This window comes from Oncorhynchus nerka, linkage group LG18, assembly GCF_034236695.1.
Source record: "Oncorhynchus nerka isolate Pitt River linkage group LG18, Oner_Uvic_2.0, whole genome shotgun sequence".
In the NCBI taxonomy this organism is placed as follows: Eukaryota; Metazoa; Chordata; class Actinopteri; order Salmoniformes; family Salmonidae; genus Oncorhynchus; species Oncorhynchus nerka.
The window spans coordinates 12,482,985-12,506,634 of NC_088413.1; the positions used below are offsets into that span (position 1 = coordinate 12,482,985).

The window sequence follows — 23,650 nt, forward strand, 5'->3', positions numbered from 1 at the left end:
GTGTCACACCCCCCCACGATGCTGAGTCCCAGGCCCAAGTGTCCTTTACAGATCTCTATGGTGCTGTCAACGCCGGGTATTATGGGACAGCACAGGAGGTCAGGGGTCAAAGCGGAGCCCGTTGGCCAATCAGATCGCCCGCTGGAGGAGGAGGAGGAGGCGTTCCTGGCAGTGCCGACGGAGGAGTGGGGAGGAATGGGGGGATGGGAGGAAGAGACGTGGATGGAGGGCTGGAGAAAAGAGGAGAGAGAGATGGAGGGGTGGAGGGAGGAAGAGGAGGAGTCCCCACCCATGGGTCCTTGAGTCATCTTCGCCAGAGCCGCTTTATTCCTGATCAAAACAATAACATCTCTATTAGACAGTCGCCATCTTGGAAATATAATCTAGTAATTAATACGGTGACCAATTAATCAACTGTGACCACCAATTACTTAATTATATTTCCAAGATGGCGACTGTCTAACAGAGATGTTATTGTTTTCGTGTAGAAGAGTTTGTATTTTGATCAAAACAATAACATCTCTGTTAGACATCACAGTCGCCATCTTGGAAATATAATCTAGTAATTGGTGGTCACAGTTGATTAATTGGTCACCGTATTGACAACGAATAAATCCAAAAATAGTTACTATATTTCAGTGCACATTAAAATCACATGACTTCAACACCAGTCAAATGACTTTGATATGGTTTGATTTTATTTGATACAAACTCATCTACACGAAATGTCAAAAAAAAGGGGTTCATCTCAACAGCGTGTCGTGTCCCATTTACTGTGTGGTTCTATACTGTACTTTACTGTGTGGTTCTATACTGTACTTTACTGTGTGTGGTTCTATACTGTACTTTACTGTGTGTGGTTCTATACTGTACTTTACTGTGTATGGTTCTATACTGTACTTTACTGTGTGGTTCTATACTGTACTTTACTGTGTGTGGTTCTATACTGTACTTTACTGTGTGGTTCTATACTGTACTTTACTGTGTGGTTCTATACTGTACTTTACTGTGTGGTTCTATACTGTACTTTACTGTGTGGTTCTATACTGTACTTTACTGTGTGGTTCTATACTGTACTTTACTGTGTGGTTCTATACTGTACTTTACTGTGTGGTTCTATACTGTACTTTACTGTGTGGTTCTATACTGTACTTTACTGTGTGGTTCTATACTGTACTTTACTGTGTGGTTCTATACTGTACTTTACTGTGTGGTTCTATACTGTACTTTACTGTGTGTGGTTCTATACTGTACTTTACTGTGTGGTTCTATACTGTACTTTACTGTGTGGTTCTATACTGTACTTTACTGTGTGTGGTTCTATACTGTACTTTACTGTGTGGTTCTATACTGTACTTTACTGTGTGTGGTTCTATACTGTACTTTACTGTGTGGTTCTATACTGTACTTTACTGTGTGGTTCTATACTGTACTTTACTGTGTGGTTCTATACTGTACTTTACTGTGTGTGGTTCTATACTGTACTTTACTGTGTGTGGTTCTATACTGTACTTTACTGTGTGTGGTTCTATACTGTACTGTGTGTGGTTTTACTGTGTGTGGTTCTATACTGTACTTTACTGTGTGGTTCTATACTGTACTTTACTGTGTGGTTCTATACTGTACTTTACTGTGTGTGGTTCTATACTGTACTTTACTGTGTGGTTCTATACTGTACTTTACTGTGTGGTTCTATACTGTACTTTACTGTGTGTGGTTCTATACTGTACTTTACTGTGTGTGGTTCTATACTGTACTTTACTGTGTGGTTCTATACTGTACTTTACTGTGTGGTTCTATACTGTACTTTACTGTGTGGTTCTATACTGTACTTTACTGTGTGTGGTTCTATACTGTACTTTACTGTGTGTGGTTCTATACTGTACTTTACTGTGTGTGGTTCTATACTGTACTTTACTGTGTGGTTCTATACTGTACTTTACTGTGTGTGGTTCTATACTGTACTTTACTGTATGGTTCTATACTGTACTTTACTGTGTGGTTCTATACTGTACTTTACTGTGTGGTTCTATACTGTACTTTACTGTGTGGTTCTATACTGTACTTTACTGTGTGTGGTTCTATACTGTACTTTACTGTGTGTGGTTCTATACTGTACTTTACTGTGTGTGGTTCTATACTGTACTTTACTGTGTGTGGTTCTATACTGTACTTTACTGTGTGTGGTTCTATACTGTACTTTACTGTGTGGTTCTATACTGTACTTTACTGTGTGTGGTTCTATACTGTACTTTACTGTGTGGTTCTATACTGTACTTTACTGTGTGGTTCTATACTGTACTTTACTGTGTGGTTCTATACTGTACTTTACTGTGTGGTTCTATACTGTACTTTACTGTGTGTGGTTCTATACTGTACTTTACTGTGTGTGGTTCTATACTGTACTTTACTGTGTGGTTCTATACTGTACTTTACTGTGTGGTTCTATACTGTACTTTACTGTGTGGTTCTATACTGTACTTTACTGTGTGTGGTTCTATACTGTACTTTACTGTGTGGTTCTATACTGTACTTTACTGTGTGGTTCTATACTGTACTTTACTGTGTGTGGTTCTATACTGTACTTTACTGTGTGGTTCTATACTGTACTTTACTGTGTGGTTCTATACTGTACTTTACTGTGTGTGGTTCTATACTGTACTTTACTGTGTGTGGTTCTATACTGTACTTTACTGTGTGGTTCTATACTGTACTTTACTGTGTGGTTCTATACTGTACTTTACTCTGTGTGGTTCTATACTGTACTTTACTGTGTGGTTCTATACTGTACTTTACTGTGTGTGGTTCTATACTGTACTTTACTGTGTGGTTCTATACTGTACTTTACTGTGTGTGGTTCTATACTGTACTTTACTGTGTGTGGTTCTATACTGTACTTTACTGTGTGGTTCTATACTGTACTTTACTGTGTGTGGTTCTATACTGTACTTTACTGTGTGTGGTTCTATACTGTACTTTACTGTGTGGTTCTATACTGTACTTTACTGTGTGGTTCTATACTGTACTTTACTGTGTGGTTCTATACTGTACTTTACTGTGTGTGGTTCTATACTGTACTTTACTGTGTGTGGTTCTATACTGTACTTTACTGTGTGTGGTTCTATACTGTACTTTACTGTGTGTGGTTCTATACTGTACTTTACTGTGTGTGGTTCTATACTGTACTTTACTGTGTGGTTCTATACTGTACTTTACTGTGTGTGGTTCTATACTGTACTTTACTGTGTGTGGTTCTATACTGTACTTTACTGTGTGTGGTTCTATACTGTACTTTACTGTATGGTTCTATACTGTACTTTACTGTATGGTTCTATACTGTACTTTACTGTATGGTTCTATACTGTACTTTACTGTGTGGTTCTATACTGTACTTTACTGTGTGGTTCTATACTGTACTTTACTGTATGGTTCTATACTGTACTTTACTGTATGGTTCTATACTGTACTTTACTGTATGGTTCTATACTGTACTTTACTGTATGGTTCTATACTGTACTTTACTGTATGGTTCTATACTGTACTTTACTGTATGGTTCTATACTGTACTTTACTGTGTGGTTCTATACTGTACTTTACTGTGTGGTTCTATACTGTACTTTACTGTGTGTGGTTCTATACTGTACTTTACTGTGTGGTTCTATACTGTACTTTACTGTGTGGTTCTATACTGTACTTTACTGTGTATGGTTCTATACTGTACTTTACTGTGTGGTTCTATACTGTACTTTACTGTGTGGTTCTATACTGTACTTTACTGTGTGGTTCTATACTGTACTTTACTGTGTGTAGTTCTATACTGTACTTTACTGTGTGGTTCTATACTGTACTTTACTGTGTGGTTCTATACTGTACTTTACTGTGTGGTTCTATACTGTACTTTACTGTGTGGTTCTATACTGTACTTTACTGTGTGGTTCTATACTGTACTTTACTGTGTGGTTCTATACTGTACTTTACTGTGTGGTTCTATACTGTACTTTACTGTGTGGTTCTATACTGTACTTTACTGTGTGTAGTTCTATACTGTACTTTACTGTGTGTGGTTCTATACTGTACTTTACTGTGTGGTTCTATACTGTACTTTACTGTGTGGTTCTATACTGTACTTTACTGTGTGTGGTTCTATACTGTACTTTACTGTGTGGTTCTATACTGTACTTTACTGTGTGTGGTTCTATACTGTACTTTACTGTGTGTGGTTCTATACTGTACTTTACTGTGTGTGGTTCTATACTGTACTTTACTGTGTGTGGTTCTATACTGTACTTTACTGTGTGGTTCTATACTGTACTTTACTGTGTGGTTCTATACTGTACTTTACTGTGTGGTTCTATACTGTTCTATACTGTACTTTACTATACTGTGTGTGGTTCTATACTGTACTTTACTGTGTGGTTCTATACTGTACTTTACTGTGTGTGGTTCTATACTGTACTTTACTGTGTGTGGTTCTATACTGTACTTTACTGTGTGTGGTTCTATACTGTACTTTACTGTGTGTGGTTCTATACTGTACTTTACTGTGTGGTTCTATACTGTACTTTACTGTGTGTGGTTCTATACTGTACTTTACTGTGTGTGGTTCTATACTGTACTTTACTGTGTGTGGTTCTATACTGTACTTTACTGTATGGTTCTATACTGTACTTTACTGTATGGTTCTATACTGTACTTTACTGTATGGTTCTATACTGTACTTTACTGTGTGGTTCTATACTGTACTTTACTGTATGGTTCTATACTGTACTTTACTGTATGGTTCTATACTGTACTTTACTGTATGGTTCTATACTGTACTTTACTGTATGGTTCTATACTGTACTTTACTGTATGGTTCTATACTGTACTTTACTGTATGGTTCTATACTGTACTTTACTGTGTGGTTCTATACTGTACTTTACTGTGTGGTTCTATACTGTACTTTACTGTGTGTGGTTCTATACTGTACTTTACTGTGTGGTTCTATACTGTACTTTACTGTGTGGTTCTATACTGTACTTTACTGTGTGTGGTTCTATACTGTACTTTACTGTGTGGTTCTATACTGTACTTTACTGTGTGGTTCTATACTGTACTTTACTGTGTGTGGTTCTATACTGTACTTTACTGTGTGGTTCTATACTGTACTTTACTGTGTGTGGTTCTATACTGTACTTTACTGTGTGGTTCTATACTGTACTTTACTGTGTGTGGTTCTATACTGTACTTTACTGTGTGGTTCTATACTGTACTTTACTGTGTGGTTCTATACTGTACTTTACTGTGTGGTTCTATACTGTACTTTACTGTGTGGTTCTATACTGTACTTTACTGTGTGGTTCTATACTGTACTTTACTGTGTGTAGTTCTATACTGTACTTTACTGTGTGTGGTTCTATACTGTACTTTACTATGTGGTTCTATACTGTACTTTACTGTGTGGTTCTATACTGTACTTTACTGTGTGGTTCTATACTGTACTTTACTGTGTGGTTCTATACTGTACTTTACTGTGTGGTTCTATACTGTACTTTACTGTGTGGTTCTATACTGTACTTTACTGTGTGTGGTTCTATACTGTACTTTACTGTGTGGTTCTATACTGTACTTTACTGTGTGGTTCTATACTGTACTTTACTGTGTGGTTCTATACTGTACTTTACTGTGTGGTTCTATACTGTACTTTACTGTGTGGTTCTATACTGTACTTTACTGTGTGGTTCTATACTGTACTTTACTGTGTGGTTCTATACTGTACTTTACTGTGTGGTTCTATACTGTACTTTACTGTGTGGTTCTATACTGTACTTTACTGTGTGTAGTTCTATACTGTACTTTACTGTGTGTGGTTCTATACTGTACTTTACTGTGTGGTTCTATACTGTACTTTACTGTGTGGTTCTATACTGTACTTTACTGTGTGGTTCTATACTGTACTTTACTGTGTGGTTCTATACTGTACTTTACTGTACTTTACTGTGTGGTTCTATACTGTACTTTACTGTGTGGTTCTATACTGTACTTTACTGTGTGGTTCTATACTGTACTTTACTGTGGTGGTTCTATACTGTACTTTACTGTGTGGTTCTATACTGTACTTTACTGTGTGGTTCTATACTGTACTTTACTGTGTGGTTCTATACTGTACTTTACTGTGTGTGGTTCTATACTGTACTTTACTGTGTGGTTCTATACTGTACTTTACTGTGTGGTTCTATACTGTACTTTACTGTGTGGTTCTATACTGTACTTTACTGTGTGGTTCTATACTGTACTTTACTGTGTGTGGTTCTATACTGTACTTTACTGTGTGGCGTGTGGTTCTATACTGTACTTTACTGTGTGTGGTTCTATACTGTACTTTACTGTGTGTGGTTCTATACTGTACTTTACTGTGTGTGGTTCTATACTGTACTTTACTGTGTGTGGTTCTATACTGTACTTTACTGTGTGTGGTTCTATACTGTACTTTACTGTGTGTGGTTCTATACTGTACTTTACTGTGTGGTTCTATACTGTACTTTACTGTGTGGTTCTATACTGTACTTTACTGTGTGGTTCTATACTGTACTTTACTGTGTGGTTCTATACTGTACTTTACTGTGTGTGGTTCTATACTGTACTTTACTGTGTGGTTCTATACTGTACTTTACTGTGTGGTTCTATACTGTACTTTACTGTGTGTGGTTCTATACTGTACTTTACTGTGTGTGGTTCTATACTGTACTTTACTGTGTGTGGTTCTATACTGTACTTTACTGTGTGTGGTTCTATACTGTACTTTACTGTGTGGTTCTATACTGTACTTTACTGTGTGTGGTTCTATACTGTACTTTACTGTGTGGTTCTATACTGTACTTTACTGTGTGTGGTTCTATACTGTACTTTACTGTGTGTGGTTCTATACTGTACTTTACTGTGTGTAGTTCTATACTGTACTTTACTGTGTGTAGTTCTATACTGTACTTTACTGTGTGGTTCTATACTGTACTTTACTGTGTGTGGTTCTATACTGTACTTTACTGTGTGGTTCTATACTGTACTTTACTGTGTGGTTCTATACTGTACTTTACTGTGTGGTTCTATACTGTACTTTACTGTGTGGTTCTATACTGTACTTTACTGTGTGGTTCTATACTGTACTTTACTGTGTGGTTCTATACTGTACTTTACTGTGTGGTTCTATACTGTACTTTACTGTGTGTGGTTCTATACTGTACTTTACTGTGTGTGGTTCTATACTGTACTTTACTGTGTATGGTTCTATACTGTACTTTACTGTGTATGGTTCTATACTGTACTTTACTGTGTGTGGTTCTATACTGTACTTTACTGTGTATGGTTCTATACTGTACTTTACTGTGTGTGGTTCTATACTGTACTTTACTGTGTGTGGTTCTATACTGTACTTTACTGTGTGGCGTGTGGTTCTATACTGTACTTTACTGTGTGGCGTGTGGTTCTATACTGTACTTTACTGTGTGTGGTTCTATACTGTACTTTACTGTGTGTGGTTCTATACTGTACTTTACTGTGTGTGGTTCTATACTGTACTTTACTGTGTGTGGTTCTATACTGTACTTTACTGTGTGTGGTTCTATACTGTACTTTACTGTGTGTGGTTCTATACTGTACTTTACTGTGTGTGGTTCTATACTGTACTTTACTGTGTGTGGTTCTATACTGTACTTTACTGTGTGGTTTTACTGTACTTTACTGTGTGGTTCTATACTGTACTTTACTGTGTGGTTCTATACTGTACTTTACTGTATGGTTCTATACTGTACTTTACTGTGTGTGGTTCTATACTGTACTTTACTGTGTGTGGTTCTATACTGTACTTTACTGTGTGTGGTTCTATACTGTACTTTACTGTGTGGTTCTATACTGTACTTTACTGTGTGGTTCTATACTGTACTTTACTGTGTGGTTCTATACTGTACTTTACTGTGTGGTTCTATACTGTACTTTACTGTGTGTGGTTCTATACTGTACTTTACTGTGTGGTTCTATACTGTACTTTACTGGTTCTATACTGTGTGGTTCTATACTGTACTTTACTGTGTGTGGTTCTATACTGTACTTTACTGTGTGGTTCTATACTGTACTTTACTGTGTGGTTCTATACTGTACTTTACTGTGTGGTTCTATACTGTACTTTACTGTGTGGTTCTATACTGTACTTTACTGTGTGGTTCTATACTGTACTTTACTGTGTGGTTCTATACTGTACTTTACTGTGTGGTTCTATACTGTACTTTACTGTGTGGTTCTATACTGTACTTTACTGTGTGGTTCTATACTGTACTTTACTGTGTGGTTCTATACTGTACTTTACTGTGTGGTTCTATACTGTACTTTACTGTGTGGTTCTATACTGTACTTTACTGTGTGTGGTTCTATACTGTACTTTACTGTGTGTGGTTCTATACTGTACTTTACTGTGTGTGGTTCTATACTGTACTTTACTGTGTGTGGTTCTATACTGTACTGTGTGTGGTTCTATACTGTACTTTACTGTGTGTGGTTCTATACTGTACTTTACTGTGTATGGTTCTATACTGTACTTTACTGTGTGTGGTTCTATACTGTACTTTACTGTGTGTGGTTCTATACTGTACTTTACTGTGTGTGGTTCTATACTGTACTTTACTGTGTGGCGTGTGGTTCTATACTGTACTTTACTGTGTGTGGTTCTATACTGTACTTTACTGTGTGTGGTTCTATACTGTACTTTACTGTGTGTGGTTCTATACTGTACTTTACTGTGTGTGGTTCTATACTGTACTTTACTGTGTGTGGTTCTATACTGTACTTTACTGTGTGTGGTTCTATACTGTACTTTACTGTGTGTGGTTCTATACTGTACTTTACTGTGTGTGGTTCTATACTGTACTTTACTGTGTGTGGTTCTATACTGTACTTTACTGTGTGGTTCTATACTGTACTTTACTGTGTGTGGTTCTATACTGTACTTTACTGTGTGTGGTTCTATACTGTACTTTACTGTGTGTGGTTCTATACTGTACTTTACTGTGTGTGGTTCTATACTGTACTTTACTGTGTGTGGTTCTATACTGTACTTTACTGTGTGGTTCTATACTGTACTTTACTGTGTGGTTCTATACTGTACTTTACTGTGTGTGGTTCTATACTGTACTTTACTGTGTGTGGTTCTATACTGTACTTTACTGTGTGTGGTTCTATACTGTACTTTACTGTGTGGTTCTATACTGTACTTTACTGTGTGTGGTTCTATACTGTACTTTACTGTGTGTGGTTCTATACTGTACTTTACTGTGTGTGGTTCTATACTGTACTTTACTGTGTGTGGTTCTATACTGTACTTTACTGTGTGTGGTTCTATACTGTACTTTACTGTGTGTGGTTCTATACTGTACTTTACTGTGTGTGGTTCTATACTGTACTTTACTGTGTGGCGTGTGGTTCTATACTGTACTTTACTGTGTGTGGTTCTATACTGTACTTTACTGTGTGGTTCTATACTGTACTTTACTGTGTGTGGTTCTATACTGTACTTTACTGTGTGTGGTTCTATACTGTACTTTACTGTGTGGTTCTATACTGTACTTTACTGTGTGTGGTTCTATACTGTACTTTACTGTGTGTGGTTCTATACTGTACTTTACTGTGTGGCGCGTGGTTCTATACTGTACTTTACTGTGTGGCGCGTGGTTCTATACTGTACTTTACTGTGTGTGGTTCTATACTGTACTTTACTGTGTGTGGTTCTATACTGTACTTTACTGTGTGTGGTTCTATACTGTACTTTACTGTGTGTGGTTCTATACTGTACTTTACTGTGTGGCGTGTGGTTCTATACTGTACTTTACTGTGTGGCGTGTGGTTCTATACTGTACTTTACTGTGTGTGGTTCTATACTGTACTTTACTGTGTGTGGTTCTATACTGTACTTTACTGTGTGTGGTTCTATACTGTACTTTACTGTGTGTGGTTCTATACTGTACTTTACTGTGTGTGGTTCTATACTGTACTTTACTGTGTATGGTTCTATACTGTACTTTACTGTGTGTGGTTCTATACTGTACTTTACTGTGTGTGGTTCTATACTGTACTTTACTGTGTGTGGTTCTATACTGTACTTTACTGTGTGTGGTTCTATACTGTACTTTACTGTGTGGCGTGTGGTTCTATACTGTACTTTACTGTGTGGTTCTATACTGTACTTTACTGTGTGTGGTTCTATACTGTACTTTACTGTGTGTGGTTCTATACTGTACTTTACTGTGTGGTTCTATACTGTACTTTACTGTGTGTGGTTCTATACTGTACTTTACTGTGTGTGGTTCTATACTGTACTTTACTGTGTGGCGCGTGGTTCTATACTGTACTTTACTGTGTGGCGCGTGGTTCTATACTGTACTTTACTGTGTGTGGTTCTATACTGTACTTTACTGTGTGTGGTTCTATACTGTACTTTACTGTGTGTGGTTCTATACTGTACTTTACTGTGTGTGGTTCTATACTGTACTTTACTGTGTGGCGTGTGGTTCTATACTGTACTTTACTGTGTGGCGTGTGGTTCTATACTGTACTTTACTGTGTGTGGTTCTATACTGTACTTTACTGTGTGTGGTTCTATACTGTACCTGGTGAGGAGAATCTGGACTTTAGAAGGAGCCCTGTTGAGGATGGCTGTAGCGTTCTGGTGACTACGACCATACAGGATCTGACCGTTGATCTACAACCAGGACATAATATATAATACTACACATTACTACTATATCTGGTGGTACTGTATGTTAGCGGACATAATATATAATACTACACATTACTACTATATCTGATGGTACTGTATGTTAGGGGACATAATATATAATACTACACATTACTACTATATCTGATGGTACTGTATGTTAGGGGACATAATATATAATACTACACATTACTACTATACTGATGGTACTGTATGTTAGGGGACATAATATATAATACTACACATTACTACTATATCTGATGGTACTGTATGTTAGGGGACATAATATAAAATACTACACATTACTACTATATCTGATGGTACTGTATGTTAGGGGACATAATATATAATACTACACATTACTACTATATCTGATGGTACTGTATGTTAGGGGACATAATATATAATACTATACATTACTACTATATCTGATGGTACTGTATGTTAGTGGCTGTGGTCCTCTACAACAGTGTTGAGGAATGGCTGTAGCGATCTGGTGACTATGACCATACAGGATCGACACATCGTGGAGTCCCTGGACACAGCCCTTAGCCGTGGTAGATTGGCCATATACCACAAACTTCCGAGGTGCCTTATTGCTATTATAAACATCCTAAATATATGGGGGGGGTTGGTGGGATTTAATCATAGAGGTGGATAGAGGGTCCATCTTTGTATCTGGCCATCATAGAGGTGGATAGAGTGTCCTTATTTGTATCTGGCTATCATAGAGGTGGATAGAGGGTCCTTATTTGTATCTGGCTATCATAGAGGTGGATAGAGGGTCCTTCTTTGTATCTGGCCATCATAGAGGTGTATAGAGGGTCCTTATTTGTATCTGGCTATCATAGAGGTGGATAGAGGGTCCTTATTTGTATCTGGCTATCATAGAGGTGGATAGAGGGTCCTTCTTTGTATCTGGCCATCATAGAGGTGGATAGAGGGTCCTTCTTTGTATCTGGCCATCATAGAGGTGGATAGATGGTCCTTCTTTGTATCTGGTCATCATAGAGTTGGATAGAGGGTCCTTATTTGTATCTGGTCATCATAGAGGTGGATAGAGGGTCCTTCTTTGTATCTGGCCATCATAGAGGTAGATAGAGGATCCTTCTTTGTATCTGGCCATCATAGAGGTGGATAGAGGGTCCTTCTTTGTATCTGGCCATCATAGAGGTGGATAGAGGGTCTTTTGTATCTGGTCATCATAGAGGTAGATAGAGGGTACTTCTTTGTATCTGGCCATCATAGAGGTGGATAGATGGTCCTTCTTTGTATCTGGCCCTCATAGAGTTGGATAGAGGGTCATTCTTTGTATCTGGCCATCATAGAGGTGGATAGAGGTTCTTTTGTATCTGGTCATCATAGAGGTAGATAGAGGGTACTTCTTTGTATCTGGCCATCATAGAGGTGGATAGATGGTCCTTCTTTGTATCTGGCCCTCATAGAGTTGGATAGAGGGTCATTCTTTGTATCTGGCCATCATAGAGGTGGATAGATGGTCCTTCTCTGTATCTGGCCATCATAGAGGTGGATAGAGGGTCCTTCTTTGTATCTAGCCATCATAGAGGTGGATAGAGGGTCCTTCTTTGTATCTGTGCCATCCTGTATTCTGTGACAGCATGGGCAGCTCCACTCACGGCTGTCTGCATTAAAACAAACTGAAAGAGGGGTTTACTGCCACCTGCAGTGTGGTGTCTCTTTCTCTAATCTCTCTCACACACACTGACTCACCTCCAGTAGCTCATCTCCCACCCGTATCCGTCCGTCTCGCCCCGCCGCCCCCTGGGGGTCGACCCCGGCCACGTAGACACCGAGGTGGGCTCTGGAACCTTCCCTGTCCTCCGTCAGGCTGAGACCCAGACCAGGAACCAGACCCTGTCCCGGGGCCTCGGTGCTAGTGACTCCACGGGGACTCTTCTCCAGTTCTATCATATGGAGCTCACCTGGCAGACCTCCATACCTGGACATCATCTTCTCTGTGTGGGGGGGGGGGACAGAGAGGAAGCAGTAGAGATATAGAGAAAGAGAGAGAGAATGAAACACAAAAGGATTGAAGTAGGAAATGAAGGCCGTGTTCACCTTCAGAATCAACTGCTTATTCTGGTTCAATCCCCCCCTGTCAGTGTCTAGGAGACTAGTGGTTATTCTGGTTCAATCCCCTCCTGTCAGTGTCTAGGAGACTAGTGGTTATTCTGGTTCAATCCCCTCCTGTCAGTGTCTAGGAGACTAGTGGTTATTCTGGTTCAATCCCCTCCTGTCAGTGTCTTGGAGACTAGTGGTTATTCTGGTTCAATCCCCTCCTGTCAGTGTCTATGGGACTAGTGGTTATTCTGGTTCAATCCCCTCCTGTCAGTGGTTATTCTGGTTCAATCCCCTCCTGTCAGTGGCTATTCTGGTTCAATCCCCTCCTGTCAGTGGTTATTCTGGTTCAATCCCCTCCTGTCAGTGTCTAGGGGACTAGTGGTTATTCTGGTTCAATCCCCTCCTGTCAGTGGTTATTCTGGTTCAATCCCCTCCTGTCAGTGTCTAGGGGACTAGTGGTTATTCTGGTTCAATCCCCTCCTGTCAGTGGTTATTCTGGTTCAATCCCCTCCTGTCAGTGTCTAGGGGACTAGTGGTTATTCTGGTTCAATCCCCTCCTGTCAGTGTCTAGGGGACTAGTGGTTATTCTGGTTCAATCCCCTCCTGTCAGTGGTTATTCTGGTTCAATCCCCTCCTGTCAGTGTCTAGGGGACTAGTGGTTATTCTGGTTCAATCCCCTCCTGTCAGTGTCTAGGAGACTAGTGGTTATTCTGGTTCAATCCCCTCCTGTCAGTGTCTAGGAGACTAGTGGTTATTCTGGTTCAATCCCCTCCTGTCAGTGTCTAGGAGACTAGTGGTTATTCTGGTTCAATCCCCTCCTGTTAGTGTCTAGGAGACTAGTGGTTATTCTGGTTCAATCCCCTCCTGTTAGTGTCTAGGAGACTAGTGGTTATTCTGGTTCAATCCCCTCCTGTCAGTGGTTATTCTGGTTCAATCCCCTCCTGTTAGTGTCTAGGAGACTAGTGGTTATTCTGGTTCAATCCCCTCCTGTTAGTGTCTAGGAGACTAGTGGTTATTCTGGTTCAATCCCCTCCTGTCAGTGTCTAGGAGACTAGTGGTTATTCTGGTTCAATCCCCTCCTGTCAGTGGTTATTCTGGTTCAATCCCCTCCTGTCAGTGGTTATTCTGGTTCAATCCCCTCCTGTCAGTGTCTAGGAGACTAGTGGTTATTCTGGTTCAATCCCCTCCTGTTAGTGTCTAGGAGACTAGTGGTTATTCTGGTTCAATCCCCTCCTGTCAGTGTCTAGGAGACTAGTGGTTATTCTGGTTCAATCCCCTCCTGTTAGTGTCTAGGAGACTAGTGGTTATTCTGGTTCAATCCCCTCCTGTCAGTGGTTATTCTGGTTCAATCCCCTCCTGTCAGTGTCTAGGAGACTAGTGGTTATTCTGGTTCAATCCCCTCCTGTCAGTGTCTAGGAGACTAGTGGTTATTCTGGTTCAATCCCCTCCTGTCAGTGTCTAGGAGACTAGTGGTTATTCTGGTTCAATCCCCTCCTGTTAGTGTCTAGGAGACTAGTGGTTATTCTGATTCAATCCCCTCCTGTCAGTGGTTATTCTGGTTCAATCCCCTCCTGTTAGTGTCTAGGAGACTAGTGGTTATTCTGGTTCAATCCCCTCCTGTTAGTGTCTAGGAGACTAGTGGTTATTCTGGTTCAATCCCCTCCTGTTAGTGTCTAGGAGACTAGTGGTTATTCTGGCAGGCCTATAATGATGTGTGTGTGTGATTTGTGTGATGTGTGTGTGTGTGTGTGTGTGTGTGTGTGTGTGCGCGTGTGCGTGCGCGTGTGTGTAACCCACTCCAGCCGTCGTCTTCCGTGTTTCTCCGTGTGATTGGTGCAGAGACAGTTGTGGGGCTTCTCCTGACCGTCCTATTGGCTGTCGGCTGAAGACGCGGGGACAAACACAGGAATACAGGGTGTGTTCAAAACAAACACACCCCATATAGATATACACATGTAGACAGGTCTGTATTAGTAGTGAGATATTATATATATATATATTATATAAATAAAGGGTATGTATGTTTTTAAGGGTTATGGTTAGGGGGGGACACAGGTCTGTATTAGTGGTAGTGAGAGGCAGTGCAGTATATGAATACAGGGTGTGTATGTTTTTAAGGGTTATGGTTAGGGGGGGGCACACACAGTCTCACACACAGGTGTAGACAGGTCTGTATTAGTAGTGAGATATTTTATATATATATATATATATATATATATGTATATTTATATTATATAAATAAAGGGTATGTATGTTTTTAAGGGTTATGGTTAGGGGGGGGCACACACAGTCTCACACACAGGTGTACAAACCTTAAAGGGAGTAGGGGTGAAGGGGTTGGCGAGGGAGAGACTAAGGAACAGACCACTGTGACTCTCTGGCATCTATATACAGGCCACACAGGGAATACACACCACGTACAGAGTACAGACTTATAAGGTATAGTTCTGTCTCTATGAGGGAAACACATGGGAATCAACAACACAGACTAGACGTGACACAACAACCTGACGACTACCAGCAACGCGTCTAAGTACAAAGAGCCGGATAGAATATGCACCTGTTTTAGCAATTGACAGCATCATTGATGTGCCCTCTAGCCAACTCTATGTTTCTAGTGAACAAAACATAGAGTTGCACAGCTGTTCTATACTCTAACATCAAATGCTATGGTACATAGATCCACATTCTACACAGAATATATATCTTATTCTAATACAACAAACAAAATGGGAAGACATAAGGAATTAAATACCCTGTTGTTTGGTGAGTCCCTGTGTGATGCTGAGGCTCGCCTCTCATGGTTGGAGAGCACAGGAGACGACTGCCGGGAAGAAGATATGAAATAGAGAGAGAGAGAGAGAGAGAGAGAGAGAGAGAGAGAGAGAGAGAGAGAGAGAGAGAGAGAGAGAGAGAGAGAGAGAGAGAGACAGAGAGAGACAGAGAGAGAGAGAGAGAGAGAGAGAGAGAGACAGAGAGAGAGAGAGAGAGAGAGAGAGAGATAGACAGAGAGAGAGAGAGAGAGAGAGAGAGAGATAGACAGAGAGAGAGAGAGAGAGAGAGAGAGAGAGAGAGAGAGACAGAGAGAGAGAGACAGAGAGAGAGAGACAGAGAGAGAGAGACAGAGAGAGAGAGAGACAGAGAGAGAGAGAGACAGAGAGAGAGACAGAGAGACAGAGAGAGAGAGAGAGAGAGAGACAGAGAGAGAGAGAGAGAGAGAGAAAGAGAGAGACAGAGACAGAGAGAGAGAGAGAAAGAGAGAGACAGAGACAGAGAGAGAGAGAGAGAGAGACGTCACATGGTATCAGAGGACTTGTTTGTGTGTGCATGCGTACATGTGAGTGGCAGTTCTAAACCAAACCAACCTGTGATGTGTGTTGTCCAGTCTGTACCAGGAAGACAACAGGGTCTCCAGCACTACGGATGGCCTCCACTGCCTGCTCATGGCTGGCATCTCTCAGATCCATGCCTCCTACCTGATCAATCAGCAATAAATCAACCAATCAAATGCATTCACAAAGCCCTATTTACATCAGCAGTGCATTACAGTTAATCGGCCTAGACTTCAAAGAGCAAGCAGAAGTAGAAGAAGATGCAGAAGAAGAAGAAGAAGAAGTAGAAGCAGGAGAAGCAGAAGAAGCAGAAGACGTAGAAGACGAAGAAGTAGAAGAAGATGTAGAAGAAGAAGCAGAAGAAGAAGAGGTAGAAGAAGAAGAAGAAGAAGAAGAAGTGCATTACAGTTAATCGGCCTAGACTTCAAAGAGCAATCAGAAGTAGAAGAAGAAGCAGCAGAAGAAGTAGAAGAAGAAGAAGTAGAAGAAGAAGATGAAGTAGAAGTAGAAGAAGCAGAAGAAGAAGTAGAAGAAGAAGAAGCAGAAGAAGAAGTAGAAGAAGAAGAAGTAGAAGCAGAAGAAGTAGAAGAAGAAGAAGAAGAAGTAGAAGCAGAAGAAGCAGAAGAGGTAGAAGACGAAGAAGTAGAAGAAGATGTAGAAGAAGAAGCAGAAGAAGAAGCAGAAGAAGAAGAGGTAGAAGAAGAAGATGTGCATTACAGTAAATCGGCCTAGACTTCAAAGAGCAATCAGAAGTAGAAGAAGAAGCAGCAGAAGAAGTAGAAGAAGAAGAAGTAGAAGAAGAAGATGAAGTAGAAGTAGAAGAAGCAGAAGAAGAAGTAGAAGAAGAAGAAGTAGAAGAAGAAGCAGAAGTAGAAGAAGAAGAAGAAGTAGAATAAGAAGTAGAAGTAGAAGAAGCAGAAGAAGTAGAAGAAGTAGAAGAAGAAGCAGAAGAGGAAGCAGAAGAAGAAGAAGCAGAAGAAGTAAAAGTAGAAGAAGAAGCAGAAGAAGAAGAAGAAGTAGAAGAAGCAGAAGAAGTAGAAGAAGAAGCAGAAGCAGAAGAGGCAGCAGAAGAAGTAGAAGCAGAAGAAGTAGAAAAAGAAGTAGAAGTAGAAGAAGAAGAAGTAGAAGTAGAAGAAGAAGCAGAAGAAGTAGAAGAAGAAGAAGTAGAAGCAGAAGAAGTAGAAGAAGAAGAAGTAGAAGAAGTAGAAGAAGCAGAAGAAGTAGAAGAAGAAGAAGAAGTAGAAGCAGAAGAAGTAGAAGAAGAAGTAGAAGAAGTAGAAGACACAGAAGAAGTAGAAGAAGAAGAAGTAGAAGAAGTAGAAGAAGAAGTAGAAGAAGAAGCAGAAGAAGTAGAAGCAGAAGAAGTAGAAGAAGAAGTAGAAGAAGAAGAAGTAGAAGAAGAAGTAGAAGAAGAAGCAGAAGAAGTAGAAGCAGAATAAGTAGAAGAAGAGGTAGAAGAAGTAGAAGAAGAAGTAGAAGAAGAAGAAGTAGAAGAAGAAGTAGAAGTAGAAGAAGAAGCAGAAGAAGTAGAAGCAGAAGAAGTAGAAGAAGAAGTAGTAGAAGAAGTAGAAGAAGAGGTAGAAAAAGAAGTAGAAGTAGAAGAAGAAGTAAAAGAAGGAGAAGTAGAAGAAGAAGAAGTAGTAGAAGAAGCAGAAGTGGAAGAAGAAGATGACAAAAAAGATGAAGAATCAAGTGATGTGTGGCCAGGAAAACTCACCAGAAGGAAGAAACACACACACCTCTTTAATGAACATTCATCACACAGATATACAGTGCCTTGCGAAAGTATTCGGCCCCCTTGAACTTTGCGACCTTTTGCCACATTTCAGGCTTCAAACATAAAGATATAAAACTGTATTGTTTTGTGAGGAATCAACAACAAGTGGGACACAATCATGAAGTGGAACAACATTTATTGGATATTTCAAACTTTTTTAACAAATCAAAAACTGAAAAATTGGGCGTGCAAAATTATTCAGCCCCTTTACTTTCAGTGCAGCAAACTCTCTCCAGAAGTTCAGTGAGGATCTCTGAATGATCCAATGTTGACCTAAATGACTAATGATGATAAATACAATCCACCTGTGTGTAATCAAGTCTCCGTATAAATGCACCTGCACTGTGATAGTCCCAGAGGTCCGTTAAAAGCGCAGAGAGCATCATGAAGAACAAGGAACACACCAGGCAGGTCCGAGATACTGTTGTGAAGAAGTTTAAAGCCGGATTTGGATACAAAAAGATTTCCCAAGCTTTAAACATCCCAAGGAGCACAGTGCAAGCGATAATATTGAAATGGAAGGAGTATCAGACCACTGCAAATCTACCAAGACCTGGCCGTCCCTCTAAACTTTCAGCTCATACAAGGAGAAGACTGATCAGAGATGCAGCCAAGAGGCCCATGATCACTCTGGATGAACTGCAGAGATCTACAGCTGAGGTGGGAGACTCTGTCCATGGGACAACAATCAGTCTGGCCTTTATGGAAGAGTGGCAAGAAGAAAGCCATTTCTTAAAGATATCCATAAAAAGTGTCGTTTAAAGTTTGCCACAAGCCACCTGGGAGACACACCAAACATGTGGAAGAAGGTGCTCTGGTCAGATGAAACCAAAATTGAACTTTTTGGCAACAATGCAAAACGTTATGTTTGGCGTAAAAGCAACACAGCTCATCACCCTGAACACACCATCCCCACTGTCAAACATGGTGGTGGCATCATCATGGTTTGGGCCTGCTTTTCTTCAGCAGGGACTGGGAAGATGGTTAAAATTGATGGGAAGATGGATGGAGCCAAATACAGGACCATTCTGGAAGAAAACCTGATGGAGTCTGCAAAAGACCTGAGACTGGGACGGAGATTTGTCTTCCAACAAGACAATGATCCAAAACATAAAGCAAAATCTACAATGGAATGGTTCAAAAATAAACATATCCAGGTGTTAGAATGGCCAAGTCAAAGTCCAGACCTGAATCCAATCGAGAATCTGTGGAAAGAACTGAAAACTGCTGTTCACAAATGCTCTCCAGCCAACCTCACTGAGCTCGAGCTGTTTTGCAAGGAGGAATGGGAAAGATTTCAGTCTCTCGATGTGCAAAACTGATAGAGACATACCCCAAGCGACTTACAGCTGTAATCGCAGCAAAAGGTGGCGCTACAAAGTATTAACTTAAGGGGGCTGAATAATTTTGCACCAATTTTTCAGTTTTTGATTTGTTAAAAAAGTTTGAAATATCCAATAAATGTCGTTCCACTTCATGATTGTGTCCCTCTTGTTGTTGATTCCTCACCAAAAAATACAGTTTTATATCTTTATGTTTGAAGCCTGAAATGTGGCAAAAGGTCGCAAAGTTCAAGGGGGCCGAATACTTCCGCAAGGCACTGTACATATACATACACAAACACACACCCCATCCTCTCCCCTCTCCCTTCTCCTCTCTCCATACCTCCAGTATCCTGTCTCCAGTCTTCAGGGTGCCGTTGTGTCCAGCAGGGCTGTCTGGTGTGATGTGTTTAATGAACACTCCTCTCATCACCTCTCCACTGGTCAGCCTGCTGCCCATCCCTCTACCTCCCATGATACTGATGCCCAGAGACTGGCCTGAAGAACGCATCAACTTGACCCTGCATGGGGGGGTGGAGAGACAGAGAGAGAGAGACAGAGAGAGACAGAGAGAGAGACAGAGAGAGACAGAGAGAGACAGAGAGAGACAGAGAGAGAGAGAGAGAGAGAGAGACAGAGAGAGACAGAGCGAGAGAGAGAGAGAGAGACAGAGAGAGAGAGACAGAGAGAGAGAGACAGAGAGACACAGAGAGCGAGAAAGAGGGTAAGGGAAAGAGAGAGAGAGAGAGCGAGAGAGAGTGAGAGAGAGCGAGAGAGAGTGAGAGAGAGTGAGAGAGAGAGAGAGAGACAGAGACAGAGAGAGAGAGAGAGACAGAGAGAGCGAGAGAGATAAAGAGAGAGAGAGAGAGAGAGAGACAGAGAGAGAGAGACAGAGAGAGACAGAGAGACAGAAAGAGGGTAAGGGAAAGAGAGAGAGAGAGAGCGAGAGAGCGAGTGAGAGAGAGTGAGAGAGAGTGAGCGAGAGAGAGAGAGAGAGAGACAGAGACAGACAGAGAGAGAGAGAGACAGAGAGAGCGAGAGAGATAAAGAGAGAGAGAGAGAGAGAGAGAGAGAGAGAACGAGAGAGAGAGTGGGATCAAGAGTCAAGAGCAACCTTCGGAAAATCCTCTGCATTAACAGCAGACTTGTACATTTCCTCAGGAAAAACAATGTACTGAGCAAGTGTGAAATTGACCCAAACAAACAAAACAAAAGCAAAGTCTTGTCATGCTTTGTTGATTTCAAAAAACCTTTTGACTCCATTTAGCATGAGGGTCTGCTATTCAAATTGATCGAAAGCTGTGTTGGGTGAAACACATTATAAAATCCATGTACACAAACAACAAGTGTGGAGTTAAAATTGGCAAACAATATACACATTTCTTTCCACAGGGCCGTGGGGTGAGACAGGGATGCAGCTTGAGCCCCACCCTCTTCAAAATATTGAGACTGCATACAGAATTCTGCAAAAATATCCTCCGTGTACATCGTAGAACACCAAATAATGCATGCAGAGCAGAATTAGGCTGATACCTGCTAATTATCAAAATCCAGAAAAGAGACGTTAACCTCATAGTCCGACCCATCCCGGATCCGGTATCGTGACAACGGCTCAAGCTCATTAGCATAACGCACAATGCGAAAAAATATTCCTAAAAATATTTAACCTCCACACATTAACAAGTAAAATAGCTCAAATGAAAGATAAACAAGTTGTTTATCTACCCAGCAAGTCAGATTTCTAAAATGTTTTACGGCGAAAACATAGCACATATTTATGTCCAACCACCACTGCATACATACTTCATTAGCTTAGCCAAGTAGGAAAAGATATGCAATCAACAAACGCAGGATTAAAAGAAAAATCATTTCACTAACCTTTTGAAATCTTCATCAGATGACAGTAATATAACATGTTACACAGTACATTCATTTTTTTTTCAATAATATGCAATATATATCCATAAATCTCTGTTTACAATTATGCATCGTTCAAAAAATGCTACTGCAATGTCAGGAGAAATAAATAGCTCCGGCAGATAACGTCAGCTAACAAGGAATACACATCATAAACTTTGACTAAATATGCATGTTTTACATATGTATGGCAAGATAAACTTCTTCTAAATGCAATTGCTATGTTACAATTATTTTTAACGTTACATTTGGCGTTTACTAGGCTATAATAGAGAGTCGGCGCTCTCATTTAGCATGCTGACTCCTCTATCATGGAGTCGGCAGAAACCCAAAATGAAGACGTAAATATTCCCTTACCATGGCTGTTCTTGCTTCAGAAGACGTGGAAGGGTTAATACTCACCAAGTTAGCGTTCAGTTTGCAACTCTGTGTCTTTCCGTTCTCAAACTAGACACTTTTCGGTCGAAATGTATGCAAATTTCAAGTGGCTGCGCACCAAAACGTCGAAAGTATACATTATATTTCGAGTAAACTTGTCAAACTATGTTTATAATTAAGCCTTAGCATGTTATAAAGGTCTACAGCAATCGTGAGGGCGAACAGATTAGCACACGTTGTTCAGTCTGTCCTGGGAGAAAGAGAGAGAAATCTTCAATCTCCCATTGGTGAAACTTTTTTTGTGCGTCACCGGGACGTTTGGTCACGCTGAACGTCTCGTGAGCACGTGATTCTCGCAGTTACAGGCCTCATCGAAAGCAGGCTTCACGCTGAAGACATAGAACGTGTTTCCATGGTTATAGCTCTTTGGGAAGTGTGTAAACAGTGACGTCAAAGTGATGGCAACTTTTCCCATTACAAGAGAGACTTTGGGAGAATGCATGCCCTGAGACTTCTGCTTTAGCTAGAGACAAAATTTAAACGGTTTTATAAGCTTTAGAGTGTTTCCTATTCGATAACAATTTTTAATTGCATATATTAGCAACTTTTGACAAAAATTTATCATGGTTTATATGGGTGCCGAATTCCTCCAGAAGGGGCAGTATTCTGGGGTAGCCTTAACAGGTTAAATTCTACAACCACCTAAAAAGAAGTGATTCCCAAGCCTTCCATAACAAAGCCATCACCTAGAGAGAGATTAACCTGGAGAAGAGCCCTCTAAGTAAGCTGGTCCTGGTCTGTCCTTTAAGAAGCTGGGGCTCTGTTCACAAACACAAACAAACCCCACAGAGCCTCAGGATAGAGTTTGACCCAACCAAATCACAAGAAAACAGAAAGATAATTACTTGAAACATTTAAAATAATTTACCAAAAAAAAGCTAAAGGGAATGCGACTTGGCCCTAAACAGAGAGCACACAGTGGCATAATACCTGACCACTGTGACTGACCCAAAATTAAGGAAAGCTTTGACAATGTACAGACTCAGTGAGCATAACCTTGCTATTGAGAGAGGTTGCTGTAGGCAGACCTGGCTCTCAAGAGAAACTGAGCTGCACTTCCTAACCTTCTGCCAAATGTATGAACATTTTAGAGACACATATTTCCCTCAGATAAAACAGACCCACAAAGAAGGTCCCCAAGAACATAGTGGCCCCCATCATTCTGAAATGAAAGATTTTCTTCCTAGGGCTGGCCGCCTGGCCAAACTGAGCAATCGGGGGAGAAGGTCTTTGGTCAGGGAGGTGACCAAGAACCTGATGGTCACTCTGACAGAGCTCTAGAGTTCCTCTGTGGAGATGGGAGAAACTTCCTGAAGGACAACCATCTCTGCAGCACTCCACCAATCAGACCTTTATGGTAGAGTGGTCAAACGGAAGCCACTCCTCAGTAAAAGGCACATGAGAGCCCGCTTGGAGTTTGCCAAAAGGCACCTAAAGGACTCTCAGACAATGAGAAACCAGATTCTCTTGTCTGATGAAACCAAGATTGAACTCTTTGGCCTGAATGCCAAGCGTCGCGTCTGGAGGAAACCTGACACCAACCAACAACCTACGGTGAAGCATAGTGGTGGCAGCATCATGCTGTGGGATGTGTTTCAGTGGCAGGGACTGGGAGACTAGTCAGGATCGAGGGGAAGATGAATGGGGCAAAGTACAGAGAGATCCTTGAAGAAAACCTGCTCTAGAGCGTTCAGGATCTCAGACTGGGGCGAAGGTTCACCTTCCAACAGGACAACAACCCTAAGCACACAGCCAAGACAACACAGGAGTGGCTTCATGGATCAGTCTCTGAATGTCATTGAGTGGCCCAGCCAGAGCCCGGACTTGAACCCGATCTAACATCGCCTGACAGAGCTTGAGAGGATCTGCAGAGAAGAATGGGAGAAACTCCCCAAATACAGGTGTGCCGAGCTTGTAGCGTCATACCCAATAAGACTTGTGGCTGTAATCGCTGCCAAAGGATCTTCAACAAAGTTCTGAGTAAAGGGTCTGAATTCTTATTGAAATGTGATATTTCAGTTTTTTTATGTTTTAGAAATGTGC

General features: G+C 40.7%; 1 protein-coding gene across 1 annotated transcript in view; it reads right to left on the reverse strand.

Moving 5' to 3' along the window:
- Nucleotides 1-23,650, reverse strand: part of si:dkey-92j12.5 (multiple PDZ domain protein) — a 166,460-nt gene that overhangs the window by 23,216 nt on the left and 119,594 nt on the right. The window contains exons 20-27 of the mRNA XM_065004530.1: nt 19,596-19,773; nt 16,187-16,297; nt 15,577-15,645; nt 15,134-15,205; nt 14,619-14,703; nt 12,471-12,715; nt 10,633-10,724; nt 1-330 (exon numbers count right to left, since the gene is read on the reverse strand). The exon at nt 1-330 is cut by the window's left edge and continues 7 nt beyond it. Of these exons, the coding sequence (XP_064860602.1) occupies nt 1-330; nt 10,633-10,724; nt 12,471-12,715; nt 14,619-14,703; nt 15,134-15,205; nt 15,577-15,645; nt 16,187-16,297; nt 19,596-19,773 (1,182 nt within the window). The remainder of the gene's footprint in view (nt 331-10,632; nt 10,725-12,470; nt 12,716-14,618; nt 14,704-15,133; nt 15,206-15,576; nt 15,646-16,186; nt 16,298-19,595; nt 19,774-23,650) is intronic.